General features: G+C 45.4%; 1 protein-coding gene across 1 annotated transcript; it reads left to right on the top strand.

Moving 5' to 3' along the window:
• The first annotated feature begins 8,979 nt into the window (after positions 1 to 8,979).
• LOC147529365 (E3 ubiquitin-protein ligase Topors-like) lies at positions 8,980 to 10,059 on the top strand. Its single transcript, XM_086622862.1, has one exon. It carries the CDS (start codon positions 8,980 to 8,982, stop codon positions 10,057 to 10,059), a length of 1,080 nt encoding a protein of 359 aa, XP_086478988.1.
• The last annotated feature ends 1,449 nt before the right edge of the window (positions 10,060 to 11,508 follow it).

Raw genomic sequence — 11,508 nt, 5'->3', positions numbered from 1 at the left:
AAGGAAAACGCAAGAAAATCATTCAGGTGGTAGAAAAAAATGTTTAAACTTCAACTATACAGAGGGAAGATGATGTTCTCTACAGAACGTCAAAAGCAGCATCCTTGCAAAATTAGATTGGAACAGTGAATTGTATGCAACCTAATTATATTAACAATGTTACAAAAATCCAGAAGCATAACAGCTGTCTCATATCTGAGCTGTGGTAAACAGAGCCTCAGCAATCTCTGCCCGAACCATTCAAACACCAGACAAAATTCAAAACTGCTTCAGATGTTTATATGGTAAATACACACCAAGAAAGCAAAAAAAATACGGATCTGTTCGGCCACTCTTCCCCATCTTGCTAAATATACAGTAAAAAAGAAATGCTTATGCTCTTTCTCTGATGCTCTGCTTCTCATGAACAAACACATCCCCATTTGCACCCAGAGCACCGTGCTGACGCCGGCCACGGGGACTTAGGATAAATAGGGGCTACTAGCAGCCAGCCTGGGATTTAAAGCAGCAGGGAGTGCAGAGCCAGCCTGCACCAGCCTGACCAGGACAGCACTTCTCCCCCAAGCCAGTGCTGCTCCCAGGATAACCTACACGGTTACCCAGCCATACTGGACAAGCCATGGCACAGCAGTGATTCTGAGTATTTACGGAAAGCACTCAAAAGTTTACTATGATACAAGTAGAAATTTGGCCAAGCAAAGTTTCCAAGTCTTCCATGGAAAACACATGAGCCCTCCTCTCCTTCTCCAGCCTCTTGTTAAATTCAGTTCCATAGAAAATTACAACGAAATTACGCATCAAAGTATTTCAGCTCCCCAGCTTCCTAAGGGAAATACTCAAGAGCTTCCAGGTTCTCCATTACCTGTCAGTATGGGTGGGCGAGAGCTAGAAACGTGCAAGCAGTGATGGAGATCAGAACTTCCCAGCTGAGTTTCAGATGTGACCAAGCTCTCAAGACTCCCCATTCCTGGACTTGGAGCTTGAAGGGGAAGACTCCCCAGCTCTCCCAAGGGAGCTCTGTTCCCTGATTGATCCACCTTACCCACCTCCAGAAATTTAGATGATTACAGAAACCCAGAAATTACTACACAGTGCTCCTATTCCGAATTGCTAAATCTGCTCATGGAAGAAATATTTTTTGTTATTGAGGTTACTGATTTGATCCTATGTGGGGTTTTTTAACCATAGGGAAAAATAGAAAGCCCATGATTAATAAAATAGGATTCAGTATTATGATATTCTCTTTCCTTTGTGAATTTTATGTATACCCATAGTCCAATTGAACATCTACTCGCCTTTCCAACTGCATTGAAAAAGCTGCTTTTTCTCTACCAATTTATATACATAAAGTCCCCTCCCCTGCTTCTTTACTCCTGTTTTTTTCCCATGAGTCTAATCTATATCTTTTCCTTGAGCTGAAAGCTCTTTGGAAAGAAAAGAGCTTGTCTTTCACAAATATATTTTGATGCCTAATAAACAGTTTTATTCCTTTTCTATAGCTGTTTGTAAATACAGTGTCCAACTAAAAATTACACTGTTTTCAGTTTTCCGCCAACTAATTTTTACGACTTGCAAAAGCAAGTTTAATTTTGATTAAATGGAGGGTGCTTAAGCACAGTTAAGATACAATCATCTAAGACTTGCTGACTGATTAGGCGAGAAAAAAAAGGGAGGGGAGGGGGCTGGTTCACTTTGATTTTTTTTTCTTTTTTTATTAAGGATACTTTCAATACCTTATAAACATCTAACTTTTCACAGAAATCAAAAAATGGAAAACAACTCAACCCTACTCAACATCAAACCCAGCCCAGATCTCTACTGAACACAACAGGTAGTGAAAAGAAGTCTCAGTTTTATGCACAGAACAAGCGTCTTGAACAAAATTTCCAACATCCTATCCACAAAAATTGGCAGTTCCACCATCCCCCAGCTTTGCACTTACCTATAGTTAATACAAACCAAGTGCATTCCTAATACTTTTTCCCAGGCATCATTCATTCCTTATCATACATTACTTGCTCCCCTGGGTCTCCTTAGGTTCAGCCCCATGCCCTAGTCCTGTTGCATGCCAGGAACAGACACCGACTAGCAGTGATCACTGCAAATTACTATTCCTCATCCACAGTCTGCTCTTAGACTGGCCTGAGCACTCTCCTAACCTCTGGAGATCTCAGAGACCAGTACCGGCCTCCCAGACACAGCAGACATGCTGTGAGGTCCACACTAAAGCTTCCTCAGGCGCAAAGGAATTCAATGCCTTTGTGTGTATCACTACCATGAAAGAGGAAAGACATCCATGTACAGAAAGCAAATGCTTATAGTATGTTTGCAAAGCTATAGAAACCAATGAACATAAATGAAAAAAAAAAAAAGCACCCTACGTATATTATAGCTACTTACCAGTGAGATTAGACCCAAAGCTTTTCCTCCCCTCCAGTACTTTACTGATAAGCTCAAGCAGACACTTCACACGCTCAGGGTTGGAGATCCAGTTCTACACTGATAGGTTACATGCAGAATCAATGAGATGAATGTCCATCTTCCTCTTTATATCCCAAAACATCTGGGGAAGGCTGTTTCACACCAAGGTTCTCCTTTCCCATTCTCACACTAATTTTCTATTCCAAAAACCACCTAGAACTAATTTTAACTACTTACAGCTGTGTCTGAATAATGTTGGGGCAGGTGATACCACTTACAGTGATTTCAACATTTCCAGATCAGGATGACAAAGTCAATAGTTTGGAGGTCTAATGAAATAACTGCTCCTGTCCCCCTCACCTGCTTTCTCCTATTGCTCTGGAATTGAGCATGGCCCATGACAGCCATCACCTGCCCAGAAAGCTGTCAGTGACTACTGCAGTACTTGGGTTAAGTCCTGAAAAAATTGCTAAACCATGGCAAGACAGAATGCTCCTTACTGCCAGGCAGCAGAGCATTGACTGCCAGTCTGAAGCTTCTTCACACAGTAAAGCCTACATGCTAGAATGATGTAATGCGATTTCACACTTCACGTAATGGCGTAACTGAGATTAAAATACGCAGTTTCAAGCTGGCTCTTGCTTATGAGAAGAAACAATCACCCTGGCGTGATGACTGTTTTTGGGGTAGCCATCCCCACTCACATGTCTGAGGGGTATTATGATATAATTGCTTTACCACACTCATGAGACTGTCGGAACTCTACAAGTAGAAACAAGTGTTGCTTTTGCAGGACTAAAAAAGACTCATCCTATGCAGAAAAGGTACAGAACTTAAAATGCACTTAAGGAATAAGCACACGTACTCAGGCATGTCAAAGGCTTTCCTGTGTAAGGAGAAAGAAATGCCTACCAGAAAATTTTTCTATTAATAAATATACATTTTAAATAATCAAAAGTCTGCTCCAGCCTAGACAAATATTTGTGGCGTTTCCAGAGAGAATGGCTGGCTTATATATTCGCATTGTTCCGGAGACATTTTAGTGCCATTATTTGTAAACATTTCTGAACAAATTTGCAAAGTGGTGAATAGAAGTAAATGATTAGTGTATTACCCAAAGCATCTTCGTGGAAAAAAGAAAACGCACACAGTCTTTCCTCTACTACTGTTTCAAGTGATCTCAAGGTTTGCCTAGATACTGCACGAAAGTAACGTCTTCTGACTTCTGCATGCCCCTCAGGACATCTGTAGTGCTACAGGCAAGAGGTGCTTTTTATGGTGAGCATTTTCAGTGTCAAATCACTGATACAGCCAGACAGTTAATAGTGCAGCACTTTGAAAGCACATTCTTTCCCATCACTTAAAATATGTATTAATTAGTGATTATTAGTATTAATTACAGTACATTGCAGAGTCTTATAATTTTAGACAATGGTTAGTAGCAACATTACATTCTTATGTTTTGTTCTTTTTAATTACTACTGTTGCAGTTTCAGAACTGGATGGTGCCCTCAGACATAGCACTGAGCAAAGGGTGATGCATAAACTGTGTTACACAACAAGCAGCCCTCAGAGGAAGGAACCATCACCCAGGAAACACTCACGTTCCACCTGTAAAATGCTATTAGAAACCGGGGAGCTGCCCAGGGCAGCAGAGATGAGGGCAGCTTCCTTGGCTCCAAACATCCTGCCGGTTCCATTGGTTTGGATTGAAGTTGATGTGTACAAAGGGAAAGGGTACCATTTTCTCCTTTACATTTCTTTCTAGATACTTGCTTGTAAGCATTTCTGTAAATCCTACCCACTGAGCAGGATTTGTTCTTATGTTATATGGCTGTGCAGATTCAAGGAAGAAACTACTCCTCCATCTAATCTGCATGGCTGAGCTAGGCACAAGACACATCAGCCCTACATTAACTAGTTATTATTATTATTATTATTAAGAACTTAAAATGTTCCCTTTTCCTGAGTGGATACTGGCAGTATGAACTGTACCATGAGATATATTTGCACAGAGCCTGGTATAACGGTACAACAGTGACTCACATCTGCTGGGAGCTCTTCTGGTGAGTAACAAAACAGTAGCATCAGACACAGGAGTGCAGCTCACAGACACAGACTACGTCCTGTTCCAGTGCCTGCTATTTGGGCTACATCAATTCAAATATAAACCGGTTTTCTTCATGGAGTTTACAGATACCATCTAAAGTAAGATTCCCATTTCACATCCAAAACAAATTTCTAGATGCCTTCCTGAATCTCTTAAAAACAATTACATACATAATTCTGAAATAGCCAGAACAGAAAAGTGAAGGCATGCCAAGATTAGATTTGCTTCTATCCCACAGCATCAGTAAAGGTGAAGAGCACACAAGACAACTTGTAACTTTACCGCTCTAGCTTTCCATACACTTCTCTACATGGCCAAAAAATTGTCACGAACCTGTTTTTTTAAAACAAAAATTCTTGGCTGTATGTGAGTTTAATAAGCAATGTAAATTGGGCAGGCAGGTGACCTTGAGCCGAGTTCCTCTGAGAGAAGCTGTAGCAGTGGTATATAGGAAGAAAAATTGTTCTCCATCTAGGAGGAGGTACAAATAATTTACAAGAAAATGGGGCATTTGGAGCTGCTGTGAACGGGACCAGCTGCGATTGATCCAGTAGGATCCACTCAATCCGGTAGCTTATTAGCAATGACAAGAATTCACAGAAATATCAGAAAACTTATCATCACTAAAACCAAATGACCTGTGGAAGTAGAAAGTTTAATTGGTAAGACTGATTCCCAAATAAAAGTCACTGACTTTTTATGTGGGTGCTCTCTCATCTTTCTGTCCATTTGAGTTCCTGATAAATTAAAATTGTGACCCCAAAAGATATAGTGTCCAGAGGTGTCCCAGCAGTCTCCTGAATTTAGCTTCTCTTTTAAGGTCCCTGAAGAAAAAAAAAAGAGAAAATAAATATCTAAACATGAACTGGAACATGATTCTGAAAAAAGGCTGAGCTCTTGGGCTCAGGGCACTCCACATGGTCTCTGATGGGAGGAGAAAAAGAGGTACCTTTGTATATGATCTCTTCAATAGTCCTTCATTCAGCAGGCAAGGATAGTCAACAACATCATTAAGAAGTAGTAGGATGGCAGGGCAACATCACAAGTCATATCAAATATTTTCCATGCCAGCCCACAAAATAAGCATAAGACCAACTACAATCCAAAATTCTATGTGTTGTAGCTATGTCACAGACTATTTAGACAGCATTTTCAGAAGAGTAACGTTTCTTGCTTGATCTTCTCCGTTAGTGCTATGGGGTCAGATAAGAGTCCAAGATCTAGACTGAACGTAACAACTGGGCTAACAGCAGCCAAGGACTATCCTTCAGACCTGTATGTGAGATTTCCTGGCTTTTAACCAAGACCATCTTAACCAATGTGGTTGGAGAAACTCAGTATTTTCTGTCTGGTTACCAGTTCTCTCTGACAGATCTTACTTGTGCTTGCAGTATTGATGATTCATCACACACTCGTACCATGACATCCCAACGGTGGTCACTTAAATCACTATTAGGTCTCACAGAAAATTATTTCTCTCTGAGTGGGACATTGACATTTCCTTGTTAAAGACTCTCACCCTTAGGGGAGTTTCTATCACCAAAGCTATTAAGAGTGATCTGGATCTAAATACTGTACTGTATGATCCACACCCAGATGGCATAAAAATGGAAATTTCTGTAAGATTCAGTCTTGACCTTTGGATGAAAACCATTCCTTCCCTAGTTACTGCCTGAGGTACTCTGAGGTGTTTCTCTTCAAGCATAAAAGTGAAATGGTGATTTATGATTAGCATAAGAGAAAAATAGCTTGCCCATGAGTTTATGACAGGGTAAGTCTATTTCCATGCCATTATTCTAATAAATCACGATGTTGTTACCTACTCATCCTTTCATGGGTAACATATCTGGGTGTTACACCTGTTTCATTCTCCTCTTCCTAATTTTTTCTTTATATATATATAAATATATGTATAATGCATATTGTTTCTTTGAATTAGAGGTAAAGCTTCTGTTGCATATTTAGAACAATTTGCTAGGAAGGTAAAACTCATCCCTTTTTGAAATGACAGCACAAAACATACGTGTCATTTCATTACTACGTCAATACCCTCTTTTGAGGGCTAACCAGTAGCACAGGTTTTACAACAGTTCTCCGCACAGGATAAAACTGGCAAGGATCTCTTATGAATGCAGGTGTGCCTTTCTAGTAACCCCCAGCCTTGTTGTCTCAGGCTGTGCTTTAATTTCCCTAGTGGGCTGAGTTGCAAGTGAAGTTGGCTTGAAGGAGTGACTAAGAGAATATAAATATGAATAAGGTCATATTCGTTTGGTAAGTGGAGCCATCTGTTGCCACATCCAGAAAAATACATGTTTGGGTGGAAATCTGTTGATGATATTACAAAACATAATCTCCTCTACTTTTAGTGGCATAGAATCATAGAATCATAGAATGGTTAGGGTTGGAAGGGACCTCAAAGATCATCTAGTTCCAATCCGCCTGCCATGGGCAGGGAAACCCTCCACTACACCAGGTTGCCCAAAGCCTCATCCAACCTGTCCTTGAACACTTCCAGGGATGGGGCATCCACAGCTTCTCTGGGCAACCTGTTCCAGTACCTCACCACCCTCTGAGTGAAAAATTTCTTCCTTATATCTAATCTAAATCTACCATCTTTCAATTTAAAGCCATTACCCCTTGTCCTATCACTACACGCCCTTGTAAAAAGTCCCTCCCCAGCCTTCCTGTGGGCCCTCCTTAAGTACTGGAAGGCTGCAATAAGATCACCCCGGAGCCTTCTCTTCTCCAGGCTGAACAGCCTCAACTCTCTCAGCCTGTCTTCATAGCAGAGGTGCTCCAGCCCTCGGATCATCTTCATGGCCCTCCTCTGGACCCGCTCCTGCAGCTCCATGCCCTTCTTGTGCTGGGGACTCCAGAGCTGAATGCGGTATTCCAGGTGGGGTCTCATGAGAGCAGAGTAGAGGGGCAGAATCACCTCCCTCGACCTGCTGGCCACGCTTCTTTGGATGCAGCCCGATACAGTTGGCTTTCTGGGCTGCCAGTGCACGTTGCCAGCTTATGTTGAGCTTCTCATCCACCAGCATTCCCAAGCCCTTTTCCTCAGGGCTGCTCTCAATCCATTCTCCACCCAGCCTGTACTTATGCTTGGGATTGCCCCAACCCACATGCAGGACCTTGCACCTGGCCTTGTTGATCTTCATGAGGTTCTCACAGGCCCACCTCTCAAGCCTGTTGAGGTCCCTCTGGATGGCATCCCTTCCCTCCAGCATGTCCACAACACCACACAACTTGGTGTCATCTGCAAACTTGCTGAGGGTGCACTCAATCCCACTGTCCATGTCACCAACAAAGATGTTAAGCAGCACTGGCTCCAGTACTGAGGAACACCACTCGTCACTGGCCTCCACTTGGACATTGGGCCGTTGACCACAACTCTTTGAGTGCGACCATCCAGCCAATTCCTTATCCATCGAGTGGTCCCTCCATCAAAACCATGTCTTTCCAGGTTAGAGATAAGGATGTCGTGTGGGACAGTATCAAATGCTTTGGATAAGTCCAGGTAGATGATGTCAGTTGCTCTTCCCCTATCCACCAATGCTGTAACCTCATCATAGAAGGCCACCAAGTTAGTCAGGCAGGATTTGCCCTTAGTGAAGCCATGTTGGCTGTCACCAGTCACCTCCTTATTTTCTATGTGCCTTAGCATAGTTGCCAGGAGGATCTGCTCCATGATCTTGCCGGGCACAGAGGTGAGACTGACTGGCCTGTAGTTCCCTGGGTCTTCTTTTTTTCCCTTTTTAAAAATGGGGGCTATGTTTCCCCTTTTCCAGTCAGTGGGAACTTCACCAGATTGCCACGACTTCTGACATATGTGATGTCACCATGAGGTGGAGGGTGATGTCACCCAGCAACAGACTGTCACCTGGCGTTCCTCGCTGCTCACCCTGGGGTACCGGCAGAGCGTAGCCCAGTCTGGCTCGTGCCTGCACTCCAGCTGAGCGTGCCTGCGAGGTCTGGAGGGTGGAGCGAGGCTTCTCCTGGTGCTGGGTGGTGGTCTGGGGGCTGCTGTCTGCAGCTCTCGGTGCCCGTCCCAGCGCCATCCCCTGTGTTTCCCCAACCCTGCCTGGTTCACGCAGCCGGGCACCGCAGGGTGTGCTGGCAGCAGTACAGGTGAGCTGTGCGGGAAAACGTCCCCCCGGGGTGGCCATGGGGCAGGCGGTGGGGCTCAGGGAGATGGGAGGGTGTCATTTTCAAGGGACCTTGGCGTTTCTTCCTCTTCTCCCCTCCCGTCCCCTCTCCTTCCCTCCCTTCCCCTCTCCTCCCTTCCCTTCCCTTCCTACTCTCTTACTTTCCCTGGGACAGTGAGTGACCATGGCCTCTCTCCATTTTGCAGTGCATCACACCCTTTGGCAGTGCCAGTGCCAGTGCCAGTGAGGGAGAGCGGCTCCTCATCCTCAGCTCTTCCCAGTCCTCTGTGGAGCACAAACATGGCGACCGAGACAGAGTGGACCTGCCCCATTTGCCATGACGCTCGAGATCATGTTGCTTATGCGATGCCCTGTGGCCACCAGTTCTGCCTGGGCTGCATCCTCCGTTGGGCAAAGATGAAACCAGAGTGCCCTCTGTGCAGAAGACAGATGGAGACTGTCAGGTTTCCTATGTCGGGAGACGATGACTGCAGAGACTATGTCATCATCAGAGTCCACAAGGAGTTGCGACATGACAGAAGCCAGGAAGGCAGAGCTCCCAACCGCCCCGCCGAAAACAGCCCCCGCCCCCCAGTGGCGTCCCCTCCATCCTCTCCACATGGGATGCCGTCCCCAGCTGAGCGGACGGCTGCAGGGACAAATGCCAGGGCTACTGTGGGTGGCCTCCTGTCCGAGGTCTGGGCAGAACTTTTCCAAAATGAACAGCGTCTCCTCAATCCCGTGCTGCCTTGGCTGCACCGAGTGCTGGAGGCAATATATGGGGCACGGTGGTGGGTGGCGAAGAGTGTAGAGAGCATCATCCTGCACTGCCTGTGCCTCTATGGTCCCAATGAGGAACTCATGGTCCAGAGGCTGCAGGCCTACCTCGAGGAACACGCAGCATCACTGGTGCATGGTGTCATCGACTTCATTGCGCGCCGGTGCGGCGAGGAGGCCCAGAGGCTGCTGCGCTCCCACGCTGATCGGGAGGAGGATGAGAGCCGTGCGGCCAGCTCCAGCTCCAGCAGCTCCAGCTGCGGCAGCTCCCGGGTGGGGACTCCCACCCCCAACTTGGCCTCCACCAGAAGCCCTTCAAGTGCTGACATTGAGGAGGACGTTGGCATGTCCGAGGCTGCCCTCTGTGGGGGTCCCAGACACCTCCCATCTGTGCCCGTCCCTGCAGAGCAGGAGCAGCTCCAGGAGGAGCCGGGGGAGGCAGCGGCAGGACCCTCTGCCCAGGGCTGCAGCCGCAGACCCTCCGCTCCCAGCCAGGATGGGGACTGCTCATGCAGAAGGCACCAGTGCCCCCGAAAGCGGAGGGACCCCGGCCCCCGGGACTCTCCCCCGCCCTGCAAGAGGCCGCCCCGCCAGCACCACTAGCAGGCCTCCAACTTCGATTAATTGAAAAAAAAGAAATAAATTCTGATTTCCCTGACACAGTCTCCTGGTGCTGCTTTCTCTCCCTTCTCCTGCTGCCTTTCCATGCTCCCCATGCCCCACTGCCGACCAAGGGCCCCTGGAGCCCCAGAGCCATGTGGGCAGAACTTCCTCATGCAGGAAATCCTGCTGCAGCCACAACTGTGGAAGAGGTTCTGAAAAAGCACCAGGGTGATGCTTACAGAGGAGTTAGGAGTGACAGATTGACCAGGCCTTCCTCAAGCCAGGGAGAAAAAACTCCAGTAATGCCCAACACAACTTCTGCGTAACTCAGGAGTGAAAAATGTACAGTGGGCTGATGTAGAATCAGAGGAATCAGACAACCTGAAGACCAATTTGAATTCATATAAGCAGGGGGGGAAATAGACGTATGCATTAATTTATAAATGAGTATTGTAAACTAATGCTTCCGCAAAGCCTTGTGAAGGGTCTGACAGATGGAGCCACTCATGTCTTCCAAACTTGACTATTGCTGTATTCTTCAAAGAAATTCAATTAGAAGTTTTCATTTTGAGATGAATGTGCAGTATCGATGCGAAGAAGACATTGAAATCCCACAGAAATCCTGCAGGAATGCTGTATAAACCGTTCCAAATGTCTTCTGATCATGAAGTTAAACGTAACCTATCTTTTCCACCTTTTCTTAAACAGCCTCCATTATTCAGTTTGTGATGTAAAGCAGCTTTAAAAAGCCTCAAAGCCAACAGAAAAGCCCTTTTAAAAGAATAATTAAATCTGCTCAGATTCTGTGCTCAGATACACGCTGAGCTGAAGGTATCCTCAAAACAATATAGGTTTCTGCTCGTGTTTTTCTTGTTTGTTTTTTTTTTTTTTTTGGGGGGGGGGGGACAGGTGTATGTGTTGCACCCTTTTGAACGAACATAAATGCCATCTTTGGCATTCACGGCAGCCTGTGACAAAGAATGACAGTGCAACTGTCACCACCACCTCCTTTTCTTAAGGTGAACCTGCCATACACTAGCCCCGTATTGCTTCTGTAAGGTAAGACAGTGAAAAAATATCCTCAAGTCACCTTTCCCATTCCAGTCACAGGCCTCTGCCATACACTTCCAAAGCCAACTTTTATTCACTTCTTTTTACTACAGGCTTAAGACCATCGTCGCTATTTAATTTGTCTTCTTCTACATTTTGAGAGGAGAGGAACAAAAGCAGAACCCAGTACTCAAACTGCAAACATGTCATGATTCTCCATGCCGCATTCTTGTTCTAGTGGTTCCTAATATGTCGTTTATTTTTTAACTCCACAGGAGCAATGAACTGTGTTTTCATGGGACTAGCTATTAGAACAATCAGCTCAGTGTCATGCCCAAGTATGCAAAGCTGTGTATGTTTCTCCTTTCCCACATGCATCCCTCTTCTTTTATCTACCTT

Source organism: Tauraco erythrolophus, chromosome 1, assembly GCF_009769465.1.
Source record: "Tauraco erythrolophus isolate bTauEry1 chromosome 1, bTauEry1.pri, whole genome shotgun sequence".
In the NCBI taxonomy this organism is placed as follows: Eukaryota; Metazoa; Chordata; class Aves; order Musophagiformes; family Musophagidae; genus Tauraco; species Tauraco erythrolophus.
This window is presented reverse-complemented; position numbering and strand designations above follow the sequence as displayed.

Coding starts and splice junctions, on each gene's coding strand:
- LOC147529365 (XM_086622862.1), top strand. CDS start 8,980: ATGGCGACCGAGACAGAGTGGACCTGCCCCATTTGCCATGACGCTCGA.